The 26,812-nt window shown below is 50.4% G+C and overlaps 1 protein-coding gene across 1 annotated transcript; it reads right to left on the bottom strand.

The window, feature by feature from the left end:
- Window positions 1-23,511: 23,511 nt before the first annotated feature.
- LOC141730602 (olfactory receptor 14J1-like) lies at window positions 23,512-24,444 on the bottom strand. Its single transcript, XM_074549748.1, has one exon. The coding sequence runs from the start codon at window positions 24,442-24,444 to the stop codon at window positions 23,512-23,514; it is 933 nt and encodes a 310-aa protein (XP_074405849.1).
- Between the last annotated feature and the right edge of the window lie 2,368 nt (window positions 24,445-26,812).

Here is a 26,812-nt window from a genome sequence, read left to right on the forward strand (position 1 = left end):
CTCCAATCTCCTCCAGCACCAGCAGTTTCACACAGAGGAGAGGCCCTTCCGCTGCCCTGAGTGTGGGAAGGGCTTCAAGCAAAACTCCAACCTCATCAGGCACCGGCACATCCACACTGGGGAGAGGCCCTACAAGTGCCCAACCTGTGGGAAGAGGTTTCAGAGCAGCTCCAATCTCCTCCTGCATGAGTGGATTCACACGGATGAGAGGCCCTTCCGCTGCCCTGAGTGTGGGAAGGGCTTCAAGCACAACTCCCACCTCATCACCCACCAACGCATCCACACTGGGGAGAGGCCCTATGAGTGTCCCCAGTGTGGGAAGAGCTTCACCAATAGCTCTAACATGAAAAAACACCAACGGAGGTGCCAGTAAGGGAAGCCCTGTGAGTGCTCCAGCTGCAGGAGGAGCTTTGTGAACTGGTCCAGCTTCATCCCAAATGGAGGTCTAACGTTGGGAAGAGTGCGGGTGATCCATGTTCCTTATGATCCATGCTGGGAAGACAACTGCCCCAATACCTTCCCCTGTCAATGACATGGTATAGACCTGAAGAACATGAGGGTCTTTCCATGGCCCTGTCATTACATTCACTCTCACCTCAGGTTATTGCCAGGGGCAGGAAAGGGACTCTCTCTCTCCCTGAGAAGAAGGGTGTCCTTTCCAAGTGGGGGGAGGCCAGGTGGGTCTCTGTCCCTCTCAGCCCTGCTGTGACCCCACCCAAACATCATCGGGGTCAGAGGGAAAGAGACACCCCCAAACCCCCAGAAGGGCTGAACCTGGGATTTGTTTTGGGGCTGAGGATTTAGGAAGCGGCTGGAATTGGGGCTGGGTTGGAGTTGGGGCTGAGATTTGGATTAGAGCTGGGATTGAGGTTAAGGCTAGACATGGGATTAACTTTAGGGCTGGGGTTGGGATAGATGAGTATGGGACTGGGATGAGATAAAATACAGAACTGTGAGTGTGTCTAAATGTGGAGTGAGACTGAGACCAGGATCAGGGTCAGGTTTGGGACTGAGCTCACCCAGAGCGGGGCAGGGAGGATGTCATGGTGGGAAGGTTTGGGGAAAATCCTTTTTTGGAGAAAATCAAGGTGTGAATGCCTTGGGTTGTTGACTCCTCCAACCCACGTCCATTTCTAGAAGTCACCAGATGTCCAAGAATCAAGAGTGAATCAAAAAAAGCCACCAGGAGTTTCCCATTTCCAGTCTCATCCCTCTTGGGTTATGGTTGGTCCCCCATCTCCGGGCTGGTGGGGATCCCATGGGTCCTAGAGATCCCTCCTCTCCAGGGTCCTGCTTTTGGATTCTGGGAGGTTCTGGGGTCCCAAGGTCCCCCTCTCCAGCCTCCCCTCAATCCAGTAACTTGAGGTTGGTTCCCCCTTCTTTCCACCACCCTGTCCTGGTTAAGGGCAAATTTGGTTGAAACCCTCCAAAAGGAGTTTCCTCTAGAATGCCGATTCAGCAACCCCACCCTCAGCCAATCCGGGAAAATATTTCCGGGGAGAAAAGTCTAAAAAAACTTTATTTTACAGGCAAAGCATTCACCAGCACAAAAATTGAACAACATTAAGCAATAAAACCTCCTGCTGCTCCAAAATAGATGACAAACTCCGAAAGTCCCTTCTTTGGTTGTAGCTCAGGGCACTCAGTGTCTTATCAGTGCCTTATCAGTGGCTTATCAGTCTCTTATCAGTCTATTATCAATCTCTTATCAGTCCGTCCAGCGCTGGAAATGCCTCGGCCCAGGCTCGTCCCAGTGGGCCTCAGGTGGGAGCTGCTGGTGGTATTCTGGTTTTTCAGTCCAGAGCAGGTTTAAACAGCTCCAAAGAAAAAGAAAAATCAAAGTCCAGGGAACTTCTGCCTCAGAGACCTAAAAACTGACTGAAAGCAAAGGAGAGCTCTGTCCTGCTGTCTGTCCATCCAGCAGCTGGAATGTAGAGGAGTGAGTGCAGTTTCTGAAAACAAACTGCAGCTTCTTCCTCCTCCCTTCGCTCTCAGAACCAGCCTTAAAGGTGCAGAACTCATTTCTGGGCTAAACAGACCCATGAGGGTACGAGCATCATTTAGTTACCCCAGGACACCCCTGTCAGGGTCAGGGGGTCCTGTCCCCGCCTCATCTCCGGGCTGCCCGGAGTCCCCCAGCTCCGGTATCGCCCCTTCCCCTCTCCCCGCCCCGGGAGTACCCCGTTCCACAGCCCTGGCTCTCACGGGGATCCCCAAAACCAATGTCCCGCCCCGTCGGTACCGGGCCATCCCCACGTGGACCCCCCGGGACCCTCCCGAGGGGCGATCGCGGCTCCTCTCCCCCCGAAAAAGCTCCTCTTGGGGAGCCCGGAGATATCCGGGGCTTGAGTCCGGGATCTGCCGGCTCCGAACACTCTCCAAAAAATCCTCCCAGAGACCCCTGGCTGGAGTTATTTGGGAATTTAGCTACTTGAGCTGGGCTTCTTCTGGGACTTTTAACAGCCTTGTGTTTTTCATGTTGGAGTGAACGAACCTTTTGAATCTCACCGGTATAATTTGCTCCCTCTCCTCCAGTGATTTTTACAAACTTTTCAAGGAAGGACAACAAAATATTTTCTTTACAATCCAGACCAACAACAGCCATTTTCCTCATCAGTTCTTCCATAAGTGACTCAGAGGAAGCTCCGTCCAAGTTCCAAGAGTTCTTCCAGAGAGAACCACACCCTCCTCAGAGGAGAGAACTGTGCTGTTGTCAAAGGCACTTGGGGTCAGGGAACAGTGCCCTGAAATCACAGCGCGAAAATAATGTCTCAATCTGGTTAAAAAACTTACTAGAGAGATGCCTCTGCCCCAATTAAGGTTCTAATTAGACCAAATCTAATGTGGATTTTATTGAACAGTAAATGTGAGGTAGAGAGAGTTTAAAGAAAGAAGAAAGCGGGGCATGGCAAGGGAGTGACAAGGGACAGAGACCTCCCCTGGAGCAGGGCAAGTGTGACATTGTCCCCTGTGTGTGTGTGCCCTTCCCAGGGTGGGGGTTTTACAGCTGAGCTAGTTTGGGTAAGGGGGGTGGTGTTCACCCCCTGAGCAGGGATTACCCCACCGTTTCAGGTTGCCATGCAAGATGTAACCAAATGCATGTTTTCAATACCCATGTTCATCAACTGCTATAAACAGGTGGGGCAGGGTTCTTTATCTCTTCCATGACTCAGCCCTGATAACGCCCTCCAGGAGAGATATCTTCTGCTAATGGGCCATTGAGTGTCTCTGCAGGACTGATAGAATTCCATCATCCCATTGTGGGATGCTCCACCCAGGGGGAGGATCCAGACATTCCTACCTGGATATAAGCTGAGACTTGCTACAGCAGGAGCAGCTTGCCTACTGGGTTCCCAGAGGATAAGAGCTCCATAACCTCCACTGGACATTCAGAGGAAGACCAGACCTTTCTGCAGGATCACTGCTCTGACAGAACTACGTTCACCTCTCCCACAGGACTGCAGCCACCATTTATTGGGACGACTGCCACAACCCTGACCAACAGGGTGTCAGGTTATATCCTGACTCTGTCAGCTTAAGGCAGTGTTTCTGTATCATTGCCTTGATCTTCATTTTGGTGTAGAATTGCAATTTTGGTTTAGACCCTTTCCCAGGTTTGCCTTCAAACCAGTACAAAACTCAATGTGGTCATCCCTTGTTATTCTCCCAAATCAGGATTTCCCATTTCCAAACATTTGCCAGATGGAAAAGGAGGCTGTGAGGAACAGGCAGGATCCCCAGGACACCCGGGCAGGTGAGGAGGAAGTCAGTGCCCATTTCCCCCTCTCTCTGCTCCATCTCCCAGCCCAACATGGCCCCCAGCTGCAGGACAATCTAGGTGCCAATGCCGTCCTACCGGGGATGCACTGGGGGGATCTCCTTCCCCTTCCCTGTGGCATGGAGGCAAATCCCATCCTCTCCTTGTCTTTTTTCCTCCAGACAAGAAGCAGAGGATGGAGACAAGGGAGGAAAAATCCCTGCGGAAGAACCTGTAGGAAGAGGCTGTTATGAGTGACTCCAGAGCACAGGAATCCAACGGGGAGGAAAATCCCCAGAGATTCCACAGGAAGAGGGGCTGCAAACCCAGCCCAGTGTGCTCTGAGGAGGAAAGACCCTCCCTGAGCCAGGAAGGTGGACAGAGCTTCAGACAGAGCTCAGAGCTGGTGGTCCATGGGCAGCTTCATGATGGGGAGAAGCCCCACAAGTGCCTGGAGTGTGGGAAGAGCTTCAGGCAAAGGAGCATCCTGATCCAGCACCAGATTATCCACACCGAGGAATGGGCCTACGAGTGTGGGGAGTGTGGGAAGGGCTTCAGCTACAGGTCAGAACTCATCAGGCACCAAGGCATCCACACTGGGGAGAGGCCCTACGAGTGTCCCCAGTGACAGAAGAGGTTTCAGACCAGCTCCAGTCTCCTCAAGCACCAGCAGATTCACACAGAGGAGAGGCCCTTACACTGCCCTGAGTGTGGGAAGGGCTTCAAGCACAAGTCCACCCTCATCATTCACCAAGGCATCCACACCGGGGAGAGGCCCTACGAGTGTCACCAGTGTGGGAAGAGCTTCACCCAGAGCTCTGCCTTCACCAGTAACCAATGGAGGCACTGGTAAGGGAAGGCCTCCAATGCCCCAAGTGCAGGAGGATTTTGTGCACTGCCCCAACTCCAATCATTGGAGTATCCACATTGTGAAAGAGCCCTGATGATCCATGTTCCCATGATCCATGCTGGCAGGTCACCGTTACCTTTTCCTGTCCCTGCCAATGACATGATGTGGGATAGAAAAACATGAAGGTCCGGCCATGGTCCTGTCATTACATTCACTCCCACATCAGGTCATTGCCAGGGGCAGGAAATGGACTCTCTCTCTCCCTGAGGAGAAGGATGAAATTTCCAGGAAGGGGAAATTGTGGCCAGGAAGACCCAGAAAGTTGTGTGGTAGTTTTTCCTGTAAACAGTCCCTTCTGTTATCAATATTGTTTCTGTTTTTGTTTGTTCCTTATCTCGTTGCTGTTCTCAGTAAATTGTTCATTTCTCAGCCCGGAATCTTTGACTTTTGTGCTTTTCATGGGAGGCAGGAGGGCAGCACGGTTTTAGAAGGAGCAGGAAATTGGGGAATCCCATTCCTGAACCCCGGCCCATGAAAACCGAGCATCCCAGCTGGTCCCAGCCCTGGTGGCCATGGCAACAGCCTTGGGTGTGGGTCCCTGGCTGGGGCTGTAGGAACCTCTTCCCTCTGTTGCCCAGGGACAGGAGTGGAGGGAACGGCTGCAGCTGAGTTGGGGCAGGCTCAGGTTGGATGTCAGGAAAAGGTTTTTGCCCAGAGGCTGCTGGGGCCCTGCCCAGGCTCCCCAGGGAAGAGTCCCAGCTCCAGGGCTCTCTGAGCTGCAGCAGCGTTTGGACAGCACTGCCAGGCCCAGGCTGGCATTGTTGGGGTGTCCTGTGCAGGGCCAGCAGTTGGACTGGAGGATCCTGATGGGTCCCTCCCAGCTCAGCCAATTCTGTGGTTCTGGGATCCCATGAGCCTGGGGATGGGGCTGCCAATGGTTGCCATGGCAATGGGCTGTGGCTGCAGGCCTGAACTGGTGTCCATGGCAACCACCCATGGCATGGGGTCTCCATGGAGCTGCCAAAGGACTGAGCATAGCAACAGGAGGCTGGTGATGGTTGCCATGGAAACTGACCATAGCAACAGGGGGATGGTGATGGTTGCCTGCTAAGGATCAGATTTGTCACAGGCCCTCAGAGGGGTTCCATGGGGACTTTCCAAGAGTCTCCAGGCTGTTCTAGAGCTGGAATGTCACAGGCAAGAGACAGGGGCTCCATGGAGGCCTTCTAGGTGTTTCTGGGATGGTAAAGAGCCCTGTGGTCCGAGGCAGTCACAGCCATTCCATGTTGACATCCCAGGGGACCGTGGGCTGCAAAGGCACCGATCTGTCACAGGCACTCACTGGGGCTCAACGGTGACATCCCAGGAGTCCCCAGGCTGCCAAAGAGCCGGGATGTCCCAGACACTCACAGGGGTTCCTGTCATGGGCACAGAGGGAGCTTCAGGCAAAAGCTTTATTTCTTTATTGGAGAAATTCCTGCTGAGACATGAGGTGGAGAAATGACACCCAACAGCCTCCATGTATCCTCAAACCTTTGCAGGACCCCTAGACTTCTAAAATTTCTTCAAAGAGAGGAGACTGGGAGTGGCTGGATCCAATCCCAGCTCCAGAATTTGTCAAAGGTGTAAAAGATTGAACAGTCTTTGTCTTTGATTGAACAGTCGAATTGAACAATTCGACTAACAGAATTTGTCCTGTAGGATTCATGATAGAATACCAGATTAATTTATATAAATATGTTTCTGGCTTATTCTGATCATGATCAGATGGAAAGATCACTAGCACAGTTATTTACTCCACAGATCAGGAGCTATAACAATTATTATAATATAGTGCTCTAGGCAGCAATTTTGAAGTCAACAGGGCCTTCCTGGAGTTGTTGGAGCCCATGGCAGGCAGAGCCTCCTGCTCCAGCAGGAACTGCCTTTCCTGTGCCATCAGCAGGACAGGTCCCGCTGCAGGAAAAGCCCCAGGCCAGCCCCAGCACAGGGAAGGGCTCGGGCACAAGGGCAGAGTGCCGTGCTGGGAGCTGGGCCAGGGAGAGCCTGAGGCACCAAAGGCACCTGGGCAGCAGCAGCTGCTTGCAGGCCATGGCCAGAGTCTCCCTTGGCAGCCCGGCCTGGTGGCCACCACTGCAGAGCTGCTGCCTCAGGGCTCATTTCTGGCTGGGCTCTGAAAAGCCACTTCTGCTCCAGGAGCAGAAGCCATTGGGAAGCCATTGGCCCCAGCACCTTCACAACAAGATATTAATGACAAAACTCTTCATGGCAGCAGAGCCAAGGCAGGGGCAGAGGAAAGGGCAGAGCCAGGCCCAGGGAACAGGGCTGCCATGGTGATGGCTGTAAGGTCACTGCCCCTGCAGCAGCCTGGGGCCCTCAGCAACATTCTGGCCAGAAGCGTTTTGGGGGCACCCAGGACATCAGAGAACCACAAAGCAGGAATTCTGTCCAAGGGGATGAGAGGGTTCCCTTGGGTCAGGTTGCACAAATCTCCTGCTCTTGGACAATTCCTGTGATGGGGCTTCCAATTCTCTGGAAAAATGGTTGCCATTTTGTGCCACTCTCATTAATGTAAAAAATTTCCTCTTTCTAACAAATGTAAATCCACCCTCATTCAATTTAGAGATATTGAGCCTGTCACTGCAAGATTTGCAAGTAAATGCCTTTGACTACATTTTTCCATTTTCACAGACTTTGGAGAGGACCCAAAAATCTCCCAAGATGGGATTTGGAGGCCTCATCGCATAACCAGCTGGGATGGGCTGATGGCTCTGGTGTTATTCCAGATTGCAAGGCAAGATGTATTCTATTACCATCTCTATGGCAGTTGTCTTGTCAAGTGGGCAGTTTGCCTTATCTCTCTCTCTGACTGATCACAATCACTCCTCCTTTGGGAGGGGGCATCTATTGATAATGGGCTATTGAATGTCACTGCATGACTGATAAGAACTATACCATCCCATTGTGAGATACTCCGCCCGGAGGGAGGAGCCAAGGATTGCTACCCAGATATAATCTGGAGATTCTGGAATAACAGAACAGCTTTCTCCACTGGATTCCCCAGAGGAACAGCAGCTGTCTCTTCTCCCACTGGATCTTCAGAGGAATACATCCTTTTCTACAGGACCTCCTGCTCCAACAGAACCACACCTGACACTCCAGGAGGACTGCAGCCACATTTCTATTTGGACTGCTACCAACACCCTGACCCACAGGGTGTCAGGTTGAGTTGTGACTCTGTCAATATTGTTCTAGTGTACTGCATTGTTTATTTGTTTAATTTTCTTCCCTATTAAAGAATTTTATTTCCTGCTCCCATATCTGTGCCTGTGAGCCCCCTCAATTTAAAAAATTATAACAATTTGGAGGGAGGGGGGTTTACATTTTCCATTTCAGGGGTGGCTCCTGCCTTGATTAGCTGACACCTGTCTTTTGAAACATTAACAAGGGGAAAGTTTCAAAGCCTCAAAAGTTATAAAGAAAACAAAGTTTGGAGGAACGAATAAAATACGAATTGGGGATGTTCTATTAGTTCCAGAAGCAGGGTGAAATTTATTAGGAAAGGATTTACAGGTGCATTTTGACATTCTCTGGAGTGCTCCCAGAGAAAGGGAAAATGGTACTTAAGCTTCTCCAATGAAGGGAAGAAAATGAGGAGAAAATTCAAGAGATGATTTGGGCAAAACCAAAAAACTGAGTTAAACTGAACATGAAACCTATAGTAATAAAAATAACTAATGAGAACCATCCAGTTCAGCTATGACAATATCCACTCTCCCTGGAGGGGAGACGAGGACTACAGCCGCTGATCCAGGACCTACTTGAGGACAGCACCTTAGAACCATGTATGTCTCCACATAATACACCCATATTACCAGTAAAGAAGTCAAATGGGACTTACAGGCTTGTCCAAGATTTGAGAGGAGTGAACAAAAGAACAGTGAATCCGTACCCAGTAATGCCTAATCCCTATACACTCCTAAGTAACATCCCAGTTGTTTAGCATGATAGACCTAAAAGATGCTTTTTGGGCATATCCACTGGCAGAGGAAAGTGGGTTATCTTTGCTCTTGAATGCGAGGACCCCGATTCTGGAAGGAAGCAAGAGCTTCGGTGGACTGGGTTACCCCAAGGGTTTTCTGCATCCCCAAACCTGTTTGGTCAAGCCCTAGGAGAAGTAACAAAATTCTTCTCCATTAAACCTGAGCTAAAGCTCATCCAATATGTAAATTATTTGCTTTTCTCAGGACAGGAAGAAAAAGAAATTTGGGAATCCACCATAGTGTTGTTAAATTTTCTGGGGGCCAAGGACTTCAGGTATCAAAAGGGAAACTCGAATTTGTAGAAAGGGAAGTAATATACCCAGGATCTGTGATTTGTCAAGGGAGCTGGCGGCTGAACCCTGAGAGAATTACAGGGATAGTCTCACTCGCACCAAAAACTAAGAGCGAAGTCAGAAGGTTTTTAGGCCTGTTGGGATATTGTAGGCTATGTATTGAAAGATACATGCAGGCCATCTGGTTCTTGTATGAAAAGTTAATTGAAGAGATTAGGTGGGAAAAAGATGTCATGGTTAGAGCCTGGCACAGAGCCAGTGCCCCCATGAAAACACCCTCTCCCTGGGGTCTGCTGTGAGATGTGACCAGGAATAAGCAAAACAGGCTCCAGCTTAAACATAAAGAACACTTTATTACCTAAACTACAGGAAAATAGGAAAAAACTATAAGGAAAAGGGAAAAAAAAAATTGAAAACCTTACAAAAAACACTTTCCTCCTCCCCAACACCAGAATTTCCCAATCACATACATTCTCCCAAATCACCAACTGCCCAGCCTGGCACCATCCTTTAGAATACTCAAACTTCAGTTCATGAAGAGGAGAGGAGTCCTTCTTGTTCCATAGGCTTCCCCTGGAAACACACTGAAACCTTGTGTGCTTCCAATGTCACTCGGCACTGCCTGGAAAAGTCCTTTTGCCGCTTGTGACATCTTCCTTCCATGCTCAGTGCTCTCACCACTGGGCATGGACCAGAGCTGCTTCTAGGGTTGTCTTTTAAGGATGCCTTGTCTCACTCCAAAAAGGTACAGTCTCTGCTTTGGGACATCTGTTCCCCCCATATTTTTCCAACCCCCTGGGGCCAAGGGGTCCCCATGATCAACTCTCCTGGTTCTGAGGCACTGCTTCCCCCCCAAGTGCAGTCTCTGTGTCACAGGAAAAAACTGAGTCCATGGCCACAAGAAAAGTCCAGCCAAAAGGCCACTCCAATCATCTCTCTCCACTCAATCATCTCCACATCTTTCGGGCCAGGTCCTTGTCTCATCTCATCTCCTATTTCCCTTCTTATTCAGCTCTGAGGAGGATCAGCATTTTTGCAAGGCCCCAATCATGAAAGAAAGGGGTTAAAACTTCACTCTCTGTCTGTCCCGGAGCACTCCAGCACTCCCACACACGCTGCTGCTGTTGCTCTGGCCGGCCGGGCTGCACCCTTCTCCCTCCCCCGTTTCTCCTCCTTGGCCGGCTACTATCACATTCAGACGCCGACTCTCCCTCTCTCTCCCTCCTGGGGGGGGGAATGGCTGCCCGATGTCTCTTGGGGCTGCTCCTCCACCCTTCCATCCTCGAGGGCTTTCTCACCCCCCATCTCTGTCCAGGCCCCGGGCCTACTGCATGGCAGCCCCTCCCCCGCCCAGCAGCAGCGGCTGGACAGGGGAGGGAGATCTGACCTCCTTCCGTCGAAGTCCCAAGAGGCCTCTCAGGGCCGAAGCTCTGCTTTTTAACCCCTGTGTATTCTCGGAGGTGTGTCCAAACCGCACTGGTCACACCAGGTGCCAATATCAAACTCCGAACATCCATTGGTTTGACCACAGCCTCCCAGAATTCCACTTCTTCCTGGTCAAACCACCACAATGTTACACAGTCCCCCAGTGATGCCACAACCTACTCTCTGATGTCACAGAGCCACCCTCTATGATGGCAGGGTCTGCTCTGTGGTCCCTCATCCTCCGCTGTGATCTCACAGACAGCTGTGTGATGTCACAACCCCTCAGTGATGTCACAAAACCCCCTCTGTGATGTCACACTGACACTCTTTAATGTCTCAGCACACACAGTTTGACCTCACAGCCAGCTCTATGATGTCATCCAGCCATGCCATGATGTCACAGCCTGCTTTGTGATGCCACAGAATCCCCTCTATGATGCTGTAGCTGCTCAGTGACTTCACACAACAAACTCTGTGATGTCATAGCCCTACCTGTGACCTCACACAACCTACTCTGTGCTGGCCTTGGCCTCTTGGGGGCCACCTCTCATCTGTTTTCAAAACACTGGGGGCCTGTGCTTTTCTTCTCATGGCAAAAAGCATCTCTGAAGTCCAGGCATCCATGGCCAAAATTGAGAATCAGCCTCCAAAATTCCTTATATCCAAGGATAGCTCCCAGACAAAAGCTGCCAGGTCTGTCCAGGTTCTCTTGGTTTCCTGAGGGCCAGCTCTCATCTGCCTTTGAAACACTGAGGCTCTGTACTTTCCTTCCTATGGAAAAGAACTGTCCTTCTTGTCCTGATGCCCGTAGACAAAAGTTGGCTTTGGCTCCCAAATTCTTTCTATCCAAGGATTCCTCCCTTACCACAGGTCTGGCTGGCCTTGGCCTCCTTGGGGCTGCCTCTAATAAGCCTTAGAAACACTGGGACTCCACCCTTTCCTTCCTACGAAGAACTGTCATTCCAGTCCAGGAACCCATGGCTGAAATGGAATTCCACCCTCAAAACTCTCTATATATCTAAAGGCTGCTTTCAGACAAAAGCTGCAAGGACAGACAGTTCTGGCTTGCCTTGGCCTCTGGTGACTGCCTCTCATCTGCTTTCAAACCCTGGGGCTCTGTGGTTTCCTTGCTATGGAAAAGAACTGTGCCTCTTGTCCAGGTGCCCATGGCCTCTAGCACATGAGCACTGTATAGGGACACAGGAGCTCTGTGCTCAGTGGGGTGGAGACTGAGGACAGCAGAGGAGCCCTGAGAGGGACTGAAGGGAGGTTTCAGAGATGGTGGATCCTTTTGACATAGTAGAGAACAGCCAGAGAAAGAATAAATAAATTCCATAGGCAGCTGGGGAGGCCCAGACTGGAAGCAAAGAGAAAGGAATTTCCATGCCAGGGCAGGGCTGTGGTGCAGCATGTCCCCCAACAGGAGCCTGGAGCCGCCCAAGGCTTTGTGTGGGCAGGCAGAGGCAGGCAGGAGGCAGAGCTGTCAGCAAAGGAAGGGGCCAGCCAGGTGGGGCAGCCGGGGGGATGATGACAGCCTGCAGGGACAGAGGCGCAGGTTTGCTCAGGATCAGAGACACCTTTCCCCTGCTTGCCCCAACTTGTCATCACTGCCACCAGTTCTCTCCTCTACCTGGAACGTGGGGACACTTTATCAGTCTTATGCCTCACCTGGATCTACTGAAAGTACAAGAAACTTCAGTGTTTCAATCTCACTTTGAAGTCTTGAGAAGTTTTTGAGCCCACTCTGAGGCACTGATGAGTCTGATGCAAAGAGCACCAAATCCCCAGAGGCTCATTGAAGTCCCTGTGCTGTGTCTGTGCTGCTGAGCTGGGCTGGGCTCCTGGCCCAGAGGCAGCTCCTGGCAAGGGCAGTGCTGCAGAGAGACAGCTCTGGCCAGGAGCAGCTCCTGTGCACAGCCCAGCAGGGCTGGGGCACTGCCAGGGCCCCTCAGGGACACCAGCAGGGCACAGACAGAGCTCACAGGGGCTCAGCACTGGCAGGGGCTGTGGGATGGCCCAGAGGGGGCTGTGTCACAGCAGCACCTCTGTGGCTGTGTCACAGAGGCACAGAGCGGCTCTGATGTCAGCAAGGGGCTGTGTGACAGCACAGAGTGGGCTGTGTGTGGTCACATATTGGGCTGTGACATCACCGAGTTTGTTGTGTGAGGTCACTGAGCAGCTACAGCATCACAGAGGGGATTGTGTGACATCACAGAGCAGGCTGTGACACCATGTATTACAACATAGACCAGCCTGTGAGGTGAAGGAGTGTGCTGTGACATTACAGAGTGGCAGTATGACATCGCAGAGAGGGTTTTGTGACATCACTGAGGGGGTTGTGACATCACACAGTTGACTCTCCCATCATAGAGGGTGGCTGTGTAACAACACAGAGAAGTCTGTGATGTCACAGAAAAGACTGTGACATCACATTGTGACTTTGTGACATCTCAGCATCTTCTGGGACATCACAGTGCAGCTGCATGCCATTCCAGGCTGACATCCCAGATTTGGTTCTGTGGCATCACAAGGGTGCTGTGTGACATTCCAGAGTGGGCTGTGATATCACAGGTGGCTGTGTGACATCATAGGGGGCTGTGTGGTACAACAGGGACACTGTGACATCACGGGGGGCTGTCACATCACAGAGATGGCTGTGTGACATCATAGAGAGCCATATGATATCACAGGGGCTGTGTGACATCACAGGGGCTGTATGAGGTCACTGGGGAGGTCACTCTGCCCCGGCCCCCTCACAGCTCCCCCCAGAGCAGTCCAACCCTGCTCATGCACAGCGGGGTCCCCTGTCCCCCCGGGCCCCCGGCCCCGCAGCCTCCCCCAGAGGATGTTCCACGAGATCGACCCCAGAGCCTGACACGGGGATGGGGGGCCGGGGCCCTGGGGGTGGCACAGGGGGACAGGGACCCCCCCGGCAGCGTCCCCGTGACCCCCAGGGCCAGAGCCTGGGCCAGGGCTCCTTCACCCTTTTAACAACGAGACCTTGAGAGCGCTGAAAAAATCCCTGGCAAGGGATCAGCAAAAACCAGATTTAATATTAAGGGACAACAGCACAAAGTTCCTTGGCAAGAGTCACTTTGCTACTGACTGGACACTTCAGGCACTCCAAGGAAACAAAACAACAACAAAGCTAAACAGAATCCAGGCAATCAAATCATAAATGAACCAAGAACTATCCCTGTATGTGTGTGTGACACAAGGACAGTGAGAGCAAGGATAAAAGGAATACAGCCCAAAAGCTTAACAGGGCTCAAACTTAACAGGACTTATCCTTAACTGATACCTTCAACTTCACAATTTAGCAAAAGAACAGCACCTTACAGTACTTGACATAACTTAAAACCTATGACTTGGCAATTTAACAGAGGAATAACACTTAAAAACATTTAACTTAGCTAATAACTTAAACTTAACAACTTAGCAATAGAACAACTCTTAGCAGCATTTAACTTAGCTTAGACCTTGTGACTTAACCTCACTTACAGGCCTGACTGACTCAGCCATTTAAGGCACTCCAACCCCTCAGAGAGCAGAATTTCTACCACATTTTCCCAGCACAGGCACTCCTGTGTGCACACAGACGCAAAGAGTCACTGCAAGGCAACTGTTAGAAATTCCCCTGAGGGCAGGAAATGCTCACTGTGGATGCTTTTGCATCTCCCCAGTGGGCAAAGGGTTGAGCCTGGAGGAGTGGGGGGATCGGCCCAGGCTCCATCGTTGTTCAGGATCCCTGAGTGCAGCAAATGGGAGAGTTCCCGGCTGGGAGAGGCCCCACTCAGAGGGAGTCGCTGGCCCAGGAGAGCTCCAAGGGCTCCTTTTGGAGCGCTGTTTGCAGGGCCCCAAGAGAGGGGCTCCAGTCCCAGCAATGGTTCATCCTGGCCGCACTTGGCACCAACAGCTTTCTTTGGCAGTGTGAGAACAGGGATGTTGTGCCACTGAGGGAACAAAAGCAGTTCCCAGGGCTGCTCCTACAGAAACCAGGAGCTGGTTGGGCAGCAGCAGTGCCTGGAGCAGACAGTGTTTGTGATGAGCTGCAGAGGAGCAGAGCCCAGGGGCTGTTGGCCAAGGCCGAGGCCCAAGGAGCATTTCTCAGCTGGCAGGACAACCTGAGAAGGGAAGGGGGGAATGCAACAGCACAGGGCCCATGGAACCAAGGGAGCATTATGACCCTGTGAGGCCTCATGGAATCATGGAGAGCACTATGACATTGCTGGACCTCACAGAACCAAGGGGACTGTACTGACGTTGTGTGACTCCATGGAATGTAGGGATCATTGTGATACTGAAAGACCCCATCAAACCAAGGGTCTATTGTGACACCGTGGGCCTTCATGGAATTGTGGAGACCATTATGGCACTTTGGGGTGCCATGGAACCCAGGGGCCATTGGGACACTGTGAGACCCCATGGATCCAAAGCTCCATTGTGATGTTGCAAGGACCCAAGGAACCATGGAGACACCATTAAGAGACTTCATGGCCTCATGGAACCAAGGGGCCATTGTGACACTGAGGGGACTTATGGAGTAATGGAGACCATTGTGACACTGTGAGGCCTCATGGAACCAGCGAGACCATTGTGACCCTGGGTGTCCCCACAGAACCAAGAGAACCGTTGCAATACTGTGGGGCCTGGTGAAACCAAGAGGCCTTTGTGACACTGCAGGGCTGCATGGAACCAAAGCTCCAGGGTGACACAGAGGGACCTCCTGTCATCAAAGGTCCATTGTGACACCGTGGAGCCAAAGGAGACCATTGTGACACCGCATACCCCCAGGGTCCAAAGGTCCATTGTGACATTGCAGGGCTAATGGAACAGAGGAGTCACATGTCATTGTGGGACCTGGGAAACCACAGAGACCATTGTGACACTGCAAGACCTCATGGAATCATTGGGACCATTGTGACACTATGGAGCCTCATGCAATCATTGGGAACCATTGTGACACTGCAGGACCCCATGGAATCAAAGCATCATTAGGACACTGCAGGGCCCCATGGAACCGAGGGGACCATGGTGATACTGCAAGGCCTCATAAAAGCAAGGGAAGAAGGAACGGGTCTGGCTGGTTTGGCCTCCCTTTGATTCCCTGACTGGTCCAGCTGACTTTGGCATGTTGAGGGTCTCTTCTTATCTGCTGCTGAAACACTGGGGCTCTGTGCTTTCCTTCCTATGGAAAAGATCTGTCATCCTCCTCCAGGCCCCAATGGCCAGAATTGGGATTTCACCTTCAAATTTCCTTATATCCAGGGATTGCTCCCTTAGGAATATTGACAGGACAAGACTGGCTGGCAATGGTTTCATGGGGCTCACTTCCCCTCTATCCACAAAACACTGGGCAAGGTTTTTGGCTTTCCTTCTCATGCAAAAGAACTGTTCTGCTTCTCCAGGTGCCTTGGAGATGGCCAAGACTGGGGTTCCACTTTCAAAATTTCCTATATCCAAAGACCGCTCCCAGACAAAATCTGCTATTCCGGACAAGTCTGGCTGGCATTGGCCCAGTGAGGCTCACACCTGCCTTCCAAACACTGGGGCTCTGTGCTTCCCTTCCTACGGAAAAGAACTGTCCTTCTAGTCCAGGTGGACATGGCCAGAATTGGGATTTCACTTCCAACATTCCCAACATTCCCTATTGTGACAGACAGGAGGAGATTGTTGGCTAGAAACATTTTGTGTGTGGGGGAGGAACGGGCAGGTCCAGCCCTGCCCTGCCCTGGAACCCCAATATCCCCAGAGCCTCTATCCCAGCCCAGCAGTGTCTGCCAGTCCCTGGCACAGCACAGGCAATGCTCCACAGCCACCTCTGCAGCCCCAGCCCAGCTCCTGAGGGACCAAATGACCCGCAGTCCCACCTGGGAGAAGGGCCCAGGATGGCCAAGGGGAATTGAAGGCTGACCACAAGGCAAGCACACATCTTGGCCCTACCTCCTATTGGAATTTCCATCTTACCAGTGCTGGAATCCAGGAGCTGGTACCTGTGTATGTGCTTCTCTGGATCTTTTTTGCCTTTCTCTCTTTCTGTGTCTTCTTCTTCCGTTTTTGTGCTCCTGGAAATGTTGAGTAACTTAAAATTGAACAGGCTTAGAGTTTGTGAAGTTGAATGGGCCAAGTCAATGCTTTCAGAAGTGTTTTTTGTTGACTGATTATCTGTCGTAGTTTGACATGAGAAGAATTTTAAAAAGTAATACAAAACTTTTTGTGTAACTGACAATCTGTTAAACCACTAAGAAACGGAACACGCCTCTGTTAAACACAAATGTTAAAGACAAAGAAGCCCAGGAACCTCCTCTTTCTTTTCCAGTCAACAAAGAAGCAGCAAGCCGTGGCCCTGGCCCCCATCTCAACCAAACCAAACCAAACCAAACCAAACCAAACCAAACCAAACCAAACTTAGCAACCCTGCCGTGGGCTGAGCCCCTTCCCCCCTCCCCAGGCTGCCCCCCTCCCCATCAGCCCAATTCTAACCAAACCAAACCCGAACAACTACCAAACAGGAAAACAAAAGAGGCTACAAAACCCCAACCAAAACAAAGCTAGCCACAGCTATTTAAATCTTACTATCAAGTCCCTTTCCTCCAACACAACTTAAACCAAAAACTCCTACAACCCACAACCCAGAAAAAATAACCTTACAACTAAAAAATTAAACACAAAAAAAAAGTCAAAAATAAACCATAAAACCAATCCTAACACAGCCAAACCACAACTTACTGGCAGGTCAGGTGTCAGTCCTTTCAAAACGTCAATCCTCCCTTGAGTATAGGAAAAAAGCAAAATATAAGCATATAAAAAACAATATGAAGCCACCAAAGTCGTAAAGAAGAAAATAAATCCCAAATAAAAAAAGAAGAAAAATTACCTAAATCTAAAAACTATAATCCTCTTATAAACTATAAAGAAAAAAACTCTTTTTCTTTAAAACACAAAAAACTATTAAAAATATTTTCAAAGTAATAGCAAACAAAAACCTCCATACTAAAATAAACAAATGTAAAAATAACTGGAATTTCATCAAAAATTAAACAGGAAAAAAAAGTCCAAGATTCTCAAGAGAAAATCTCTATTCCCAGAGATAAAAATAATTTTAAAAGTAAATAATAAAATCTTTTACCTTTAAACAACTCATCTTTTAAACAATACCCCATAAGTCAACATGGCCCATCAGCAAACTGTAAAAAAGGTTGTAGCAATAAAAACAACTTCACAATAACTAACTTCTGCCAGCAACCGCTATCCATGACCAAATAAAGAACCACAAAAGCCCTATTTTTTCCTCTTGTAAAAAAATCCCCGTAAGCTTAACACCAAAACTTCCCTCTCAAGGTAATCTAAAAAAAAGACTATTCTAGAAATAGTAAACTAACTAGAAATTTTAAGTTTAGTTTCTCCACATTGTCAGTAAAATGTTGTAAAGACAAAGAAAGTGTAATAAAGAGTTTATTTTAATTCTTTCTACTTTTTTCTTTTTAAATTTACCTTTAATAACATTTTCTTTATACCCTTTTTAAATTTTAGGCCTACTTTACCTTTCTTGTAATCCTATCTTACAACAAAATACATACATAACTAATTAACCAACAATAAAACCCACCACATTCACAAATCTATTAATTAAGAAATCTCAAGATTACAAAAATCTTGAATTAACAAACCAAAACCACTTCAAAGTCATAAAGAAACGTTTGCCAAAGTTTCTCTGATTTTGTAAAGTTACCAGTAAAAGCTGTTTGGTTGTTTTGAGCTCCTGAGAATCTCCTGTTGGTATTTCTCCAGGGAGTCCAACTCACAGTACACAAACAATTGTAAATCCTTTTAAATATCTCCTTGACAGAGTTTTCTACTGGATGGAAGTCAGGGCTTGTCTGTCCTGCTTGGCACAGCGCAGGCAGGGCTTTCCCAGCCACATTCCACACTCCATTTCCCAGCTGGAGCCGCTGGTGCCTCTGAGTTGTGCTGCCCCAGCCCCAGGGACGCTCTCCTTGTCTGCCCATTCCCCCACGGTCTCTGGGCAGGGATGGCCTCAGTGGGGGCTGCTGACATCCCCAGCAACTTGGAGGCTGCTGCTGGATTTTCCTGCTGCAGAGGCTTGTTCAGCCTTCAGCTCTTGAGTGCAGGAATTCAGTGTCCCAGGGCTCATTAACATTCAGAACAGCTAAACAAGCTAAGCTTCTGGGAATAATTTGATTGAAGTGTTCAAATCAAATGTGTGGTTAATTAGTCAGATTTCAGAAGCCAATTCAATGTGAACACCCTGAATTTAAAAAAACAGCAAGAAAATATTTTTTTAGGTCCTGTAATTTTTTTTTACTAGTAATTCATTGAAATGTGCAATCTCCAATTGACATTGAATCCAAGTACCTCCTCATGCAGTTTGACTGGGTGTGAAAATCAAGACCTTTCATGGCTGACAATCAATCAGACTCTGTCCCTACCCCCACCCCATTCAAGGCTGGCACTCAGAGCAGCCTTGTGCAAATCTGAGCTCCCTCCACCCCACACTGGACCTAGCCAACAGACCACAGTTGAACAGGATGTAACTTAATAAAAATGACACCATTAAAATCACACAATTACAAACTCTTCCCTGAGCTATGTGCAATGTCCCAGCATGTCTGATGAGTCCACTGTTCACAACTGAGTTGCATACTAAAATTAATTTTTGACTAATGTGGTTCTGTGATAGATATAAACACAATTAAGTTCTTGTATCAGGATTCTTGTCCTGGACTGAGGACAGAACAGCTCAAACAATTCATGATTTGCAAATCTATCAGTGTTGGATGGAGAAGGAAGGTCAGGCTGCTCTTGGTGTTGAGGAAATGCTGAAACCAATCTGACTCATTTCATCTGCTCATGCCCTGGCTGATCTCCCCTCTTTCCCCTTCCACCCATTGGCTTTTGTCTCCCGCCAGCCCCCTGTGAAGAGCCTGGCTCTGTGTTCTCCATCCCCTCCTGGCTGGCACTGCCAGGCTGGGATGAGGAGCCCCTCAGCCTTCCCTGCTCCAGGCTGGACCAGCCCAGCTCCCTCAGCCTCTGCTCACAGCCCAGGGGCTCCAGCCCCACATTGGAGGCCCTTCCCAGACCCTGCTCCAGCTGCCAGACATCTTTCCTGCCCTGGGCAACCCAACCCAGGCCACAGTGACCTGGGTAATCCCCGTGCTTGATGTCCTGGTCACACAGCCCAGGCCCCTTGTCCCCTGTCAGGCTCTGGGGTGGATCCTGTGGAACATCCTTTGGTGGAGGCTGTGGCTCCAGGTGGGCCAGGGGGATCCCGGGGGACAGGGACCCTGCTGGGCATGGACAGCATTGGAGTTGTTGGGAGAAACTGTGAGGGGGAGCTGGGGCAGAGTGACCAAACCAGTGACCTGACACAGCCCTGCTGGGATGTCACACAGCCCCTCTGGGATGTCATAGCTGCTCAGTGATGTCACAGCCCATTCTCCAATGTCACACAGCTGGTCTATGATGTCACAGCCAACTCTGTGATGCCATGTCTGCTCTGTGATATCAGACCTCTGCCCTGTGATGTCACAGCTGGCTCTGTTATGTCACAGAGGCAGTGTATGATGTCATAGCTCTCAATGACCTCACATAACCCACTCTGTGATGTCACAACCCACTCTGTGACCACATGGTACCAGATGATAATTTGTCTCCACTAGGTGAGGTGACACCTGGAACTTGTTCTCCACAACCCCAGGCCTGTGGAAACCACACAGTGCCCATTGTGTGAGAAGGGGAACTGGAAGTTCAGTAGCCTTAGTGTCCTGCCAGCTCAGCCAGGGCCACTGGAACATTGGGGTCCACGAGCACCCGGGACCACCAGAGAGGACCCAGAACATGGGTGAAGGGGAGGGGAAATATGTTAATGATATTCGATAAACGATTGTCACATGTGTGTTTAGTCCAGGACAATCAATGAATATGTATGCAAAATACAGAAAATAAAGAGAAACTCTCCTGTACTCAGCATGCACAGCTTTGGGAGAAGCTCTCCCCCATGCATCCAGCTGAATAAAGAATGCTGCTTCTTAATGCTACACTGGGGTTAAGGAGTTTTCTCTTTTACTGAATTTTTGATAGCACTCCCACTGCCAAGGAAAGCTCTGTCTGCTGCTGTTCACAAACAGAGAAGGGCTGGTGGCAGATGTGGGGCTCAGAGGCTGCCTGGGGCACAGTGACCATGAAATAATGAAGTGTTCAATATTCTGTGAAAGAAGGAGGGACAGCAACAAAACTTCTACATTGGAATTAGGAAGGGCAAACTTTGGCCTGTTTAGGAGGCAGATTTGGGGAATACCAAATCAGGTACTGATTGCTTTAAGGGAAACAGCCCTTAAAAACAAATGGTGCCCAGGAAGGATGGACACATTTCAAGAAAGTAATGTTAAGCGGGAAGCATCAACATTGGATAGAAGGTCAGGCAACTTAGGAAGTGTTTAAGGATGTTGTTAGGTCATGCAGAATGAAAAGCTGAGATGTGAAAGCTCAATTAGAACTTAACTTGGCCACTTCTGTGAAAAATAATAGGAAATGTTTCTATAAATAAACTAATAGCAAAACATGGGATAAGGCGAACCTCTACTCTTTATTGGATGCAGTGGAGAACATAGTAACCAAAGATAAGGAAAGGGCTGAGCTACTTAACACCTTGTTTGTCTCAATTTTCAATATTAGGAGAGGATATCCTCAGGACAAGTGGTCTCCTTAGCTGGTAGGTGGGCACAGGGAGCAGAATAGTCCCTGGAATCCAGAAGGAAGCAGTGGGTGACCTGCTGAGCTACTCAAATGCTCACAAGTGCATGGGATTGGATGGGGTCCATCCTAGGGCAATGAGGGAGCTGTAGATGAGCTCCCCAGGCTGCGCTCCATCATTCACCATCAGTGCTGGCTCAGCAGGGAGGTCCCAGAGGACTGGAGGTGTCAGTGTGAGCCCATCCCCAAGAAGGGCTGGAAGGAGGATCTGGGGAACTCCAGGCCTGTCAGCCTGACCTGGGTGCCCAGCAAGGTTATGGAACATATCACCTTGAGTGCCATCACAGGGCACCCACAGGATGGCCGAGGGGTCAGAGCCAGCCAGCGTGGATTTAGGAGTGGAAGGTCCTGCCTGATCAACCTGGTCTCCTTTTATGACCCGGTGACCCACCTGTGGATGTAGGAAAGGCTGTGGATGTTTTGTACCTAGAATTCAGCAAAGCCTTTGACACTGTCTCTGACAGCATTCCCTGGAAAAGCTGCAGCCCACAGCTTGGGCAGGTTCCCTCCTCACTGGGAGATTTAACAGCTGGCTGGAGGCTGGGCCCAGAGAGTGGTGGGATGGTGCTGCACCCAGCTGGTGTCCAGGCACTGGTGGTGTCCCCCAGGGGTCTGTGCTGGGCCCAGTCCTGTTTAATATCTTCACTGATGATCTGGAGGAGGGGATCGAGTCCACCATTCACAAATTGCAGATGGCACCAAGCTGGGTGTGAGTGTGGATCTGCTGGAGGGCAGGACAAGAAGACACAGCCTTAAGCGGCACCAGGGGAGGTTCAGGCTGGACAATAGGAAGAAGTTCTTCACAGAAAGGGTGAGAATTGGAATGGGCTGGCCAGGGGGAGGTGGCAGAGTCACTGTCCCTCTCCAGTGGCACTTAGCACCATGGTCTGGGTGACAAGGCTGTATTAGGGCATTGGTTGGACTTGATGATCCTAAAGGTCTTTTCCAGCCTATTTAATTCTGTCACTCTGTGATGACTGGGACACTCCGGGGCCATTGTGACACTGCAAGGCCTCATGGAACTAAGAGGACCATGGTGACACCGTGCAGCTCCATAGAACCAGGGGTCCACTGCTGTGCTCTGGGGCCAAATGGAACGAGGCAGTGCATGGTGACACTCTGGGACCTTGTGGAACCACAGAGGCCATTGTGACACTGCAGGGCCTTGTGTAACCAAGGGGTTTCACCATTTTGACACTGCAAAACCAAGGAGACCATTGGGAGACTCCAGGGCCCAGCAGAACCAAGGGGCCATTCTGACACTGCGGGGCCTCATGAAACCGATGGGACATTGTGACACTGCAGGATCCTGTGTAACCAAGGGGCCACTGTGACACGAGGGGGCCTCAGGGGATCTGGAAGAATGTTGTGACACTGAGGGGACTTGTGGAAACAAGGAGTCCATTGTGACACTGAGGGGACTTGTGGAACTACAGAGACCATGGTTGACAGTGTGGGACCTCATGTACCCATGGGGCCATTGTGACACTCTGGGGCCTCATAGAACCAAGGGGCCTCTGTGAAACTGCAGCACCAACAAGAACATGTGAAGCCCCACGGAACCAAGGAGTCCACTGTCACATTTTGGGGTCCCACGGAACCAAGGAGACCATTGTTGCTCTGCATGGTCTCATGGACCCAAGGAGAACAGTGTGACAGTGCAGGGCCTTGTGCAACCAAGAGGCCATTGTGACACTGAGGGGCCCCCTGGAACCTAGGACATCTTTGCAGATGACACCAAGCTGGATGTGAGTGTTGATCTGAGGTAGAAGAGCTTTGCAGAGAGACCTGGACAGGCTGGATTGAGGGGCTGAATCCAGCAATTTAAGGTTTAAAAAGTCTAAGTACCAGGCCCTGCAATTTGGCCCCAGTGCTATAGGCTGGGGATGGAGTGGCTGAACAGCAGCCAGGCAGAAAGGGACCTGCAGGGACTGATGGACAGCAGGCTGGACATGAGCCATCAGTGTGACCAGGTGGCCAAGAAGGCCAATGGCTCCTGGCCTGGCTCAGGAATGGTGTGGCCAGCAGGAGCAGCGCTGATGTGCCAGCACTGATCTGCCCCCAGCTCTGCACACAGACATTGCTGCTGCAGCTCCAGAGAAGGCAACAAAAGGGCATCTCTGCAGAAAACTTTGCTGGGACATCCTTTACTTCCCTTAAATACACCAAGAGTGCAGTCCCCCATTGACACAGTCTGTGGCCACAGGGAAGGTAGAGAGAAAAAAAATGAGAAATGGCACAAGCAATGATGTTTCTTTGTGGACAGAATGAAAAAACTAAAACAAAGGAAAGAAATCTCCAAAATGAAACCAACAAGAAGTATCAAAAACTAGTTTTATTACAAGTGATTTGCAGAAATCGTGCAGCAGTTTAATGTTCCTGAAAGCATCCAGTGATCAGTCTCCTCACAGCAGCCTTGAGCTCCTGGTTCCTCAGGCTGTAGATGAGTGGGTTCAGGGCTGGAGGCACCACTGAGTACAGAACTGACACAGCCAGATCCAGGGATGGGGAGGAGAGGGAGGGAGGCTTCAGGTGAGCAAATATGGCACTGCTGATGAACAGGGAGACCACAGCCAGGTGAGGGAGGCAGGTGGAAAAGGCTTTGTGCCGTCCCTGCTCAGAGGGGATCCTCAGCACGACCCTGAGGATCTGCACATAGGAGAAAACAATGAACACAAAACAGCTAAATAGCAAGCAGACACTAACTGCAATTAGCCCCAGTTCCCTGAGTGAGGAATTTGAGCAGGAGAGCTTGAGGATCTGTCGGATTTCACAGAAGAACTGGCCCAGGGCATTGCCATGGCACAGGGGCAAGGAAAATGTATTGGCTGTGTGCAGCAGTGAATAGAGAAAGGCACTGGCCCAGGCAGCTGCTGCCATGTGGGCACAAGCTCTGCTGCCCAGGAGGGTCCCGTAGTGCAGGGGTTTGCAGATGGACACGTAGCGGTCGTAGCACATGATGGTCAGGAGATAAAACTCTGCCACAATAAAGAAGAGAAAGAAAAAGAGCTGAGCAGCACATCCTGTGTAGGAGATGTTCCTGGTGTCCCAGAGGGAATTGTGCATGGCTTTGGGGACAGTGGTGCAGATGCAGCCCATGTCACTGAGGGCCAGGTTGAGCAGGAAGAAGAACATGGGTGTGTGCAGGTGGTGGCCGCAGGCTACGGCGCTGATGATGAGGCCGTTGCCCAGGAGGGCAGCCAGGGAGATGCCCAGCAAGAGGCAGAAGTGCAGAAGCTGCAGCTGCCGCGTGTCTGCCAATGCCAGCAGGAGGAAGTGCCCGATGGAGCTGCTGTTGGACATTTGTGCTGTCTTTACATGATGATCTGTAAAAAAAGAAATTATGGGATATCTGGGCTTGGAGAGGACTTCAAATATCCCAGCACAGCCTGGGGGCACTTTCCCCCCACTACCTGCCAAGGGCTGTCCCTGCCAGCAGCTGCTTCCCTGTGCCCAGGGCTGAGCCCTGCCAGTGCTGCCAGAGCCCAGCCCAGTCCTGGGGGCTCAGCTCTGCCCTGCAGACCCCTCCCAGCTCAGGCACTGCCAAGGGGCAGCTCTGGCTCTGCAGGCTCTGATGGCAACATCAGAGCAACCCCAAGGATGCTGGAAAAGCGACAGTGATGCTGCCTCTAAGAGGTCTTGTGGTAATTTCTTTCACTGCCTGGTTTATTCAGATCCGGGAGATTTTGTTTGTTTTTTTTTTTAATACCATTCTGAAAAGAGAGATTAATACATATGTGCGATTTCCCGTTCAGGCAACCCACAGCATTACATTAAAAATGCAGGATTTTCCCTCTTATGCAGCTTCTGCTTTGCTGAGCTCCATGTATAAGCTATTTGGACATTTTCTGCAGTAAAATGCCATGCTGGGAGCAGTCCTGAGCAATGCAGCATCCTCATCACAGAAGGAGAACACTTCCAAGCTTACCAGCTCTCACTCCCCGCCCACATCTTGTCCCCCAGCGCTGGGAGCAGCTGCCAGGGCCGGCTGAGAGCTGTCCCTGGCAGGCAGCAGAGTCCCTGCCCCCGCACAGCGCCCTGGGCTGCAGGACCCTGCTCTTCAGCACAGCCCTGGGCACCCCTGGCTGCTCTGCACAAGAGACAATCAGAGAATGTACTCACAGGGTCTGTAGGCATTGGGATGTTCCAGCTTGAGGAGATGACTCCAGGAGCTGCAGCTGCATTGTCCTGCAGCCAGAGGTTCCTGTGCCAAGGGCTGGCAGTGACTGTGCCCCAGGCACTTCTCAGCACCTTCCCAGCCCTGACTGATTGAAGCTCTCTGTGCCTCTGTGCTGTTCCCAGGGTGGCTGCAGGCAGTGCCCCAGCCCTGCTGGGCTGACACTAGAGGTGCTCATCAAGAGAAATGTGCTTTTGAAGCTCTTCTTGGTTACCAGGAACTGCCTCTGTGCCAGGAGCCCAGCTCAACTCAGCAGCACAGACACAGCAGAGGCACTTTAATGAGCCTCTGGGGCTTTGTGCTGAGGCCCTGAACATCAGTCCCTGAGAGGGAGCTGAAAAAACCTCTCCAGAACTCCAAGTCAGAATCCAACTACAAAGTTTTTTGGACTTTTAATGGGTCTCAGTGTGGGACACAACTGAGAAAGTGTCCCCAGGTCCCAGGCAGAACAGAGAACTGGAGGCAGTGATGACAGGTGGGGACAAAGAGAAGCCAAGTCTTGGTGCCCTGGGGCACAGCAGGGTCTGTGCCACCAAGGGCTGCGAGGAGATGCCTTGTCCTGAGGCCCTGGGGCCTCCTGGCACAGCCCCAGCCAGGCTGGGCACTGTCAGCCCCTTGTCCTGCCCTCAGCACCCTCCCCTAGCCCACATCCCAGTGGTCTCAAGGATCTGCTGGAAGGATTCCCTGGGGAGCCTTGCTCAGGAATGGCCTTGGGGGCTCCTGAATGCTCCCTGCAGGGACTGCAGTTTTTCAAAGGACTTTGGGTTTGGCTTTTGCCTTGGAATCTCTTGGAGGTTTGTGCAATCATGACCTCCAATTATCTGCTGTAATTAGTCCCCGGAGAGGCTTTGTCAGTACCAACACTCAGTGGGGCTCATTAATGCTTCAGAATACTTCAGTTATTTTAAGGTACTTGGTGTTTCTCTTTTGATACAGACTCTGGGAGAGGTTTGTGCAATCATGGCCCCAATTATCTACTTTAATGAGTCCCATGAGAGCTTTGTATTGACACTCAGTGGGGCTCATTAATACTTTGAGATACTCAAGGTTTTTAAGGTACTTTATGGATTTAAGGATACTTTTAGGTACTTTTAAGGATTTTCCTTCCCACACTGAGTCTCAGAGAGGTTTTTGTGACATGCTGGCTGCCAATTCTCTCCTCCAAGGAGTTCATGAGGAGCCTGTGTTGGATATCTTCCCTCTTTCTGTTTTTCAATGAAGATGGAACTGAAAGAATTCTGTAAGACTTTCTCAAATCATCCAAACAAACATGGGACAATTAACAATTCAACAACAACCATAAAGACAATTAGCAGTCCTCTTTTAGTTAGACATCATGCAACCCTTTAGTTGTCAGGATTGGAAGAGTTTATTGAACCAGTCTTTGTTTTCCACTTGAAGCTTCTTGAACCCTTCCTTCAGTACCTGAATGCTCTTGTGAATCGACTAGCTGTGCCTGGAGAGGTTCATGCAACACATGCCCTCAGACTCTAC

Source organism: Zonotrichia albicollis, chromosome 11 (genome assembly GCF_047830755.1).
Source record: "Zonotrichia albicollis isolate bZonAlb1 chromosome 11, bZonAlb1.hap1, whole genome shotgun sequence".
NCBI classification, from domain to species: Eukaryota; Metazoa; Chordata; class Aves; order Passeriformes; family Passerellidae; genus Zonotrichia; species Zonotrichia albicollis.

Bases quoted from the DNA above. Each gene is read 5' to 3' on its own strand.
- LOC141730602 (XM_074549748.1), bottom strand. From the start codon at position 24,444: ATGTCCAACAGCAGCTCCATCGGGCACTTCCTCCTGCTGGCATTGGCA.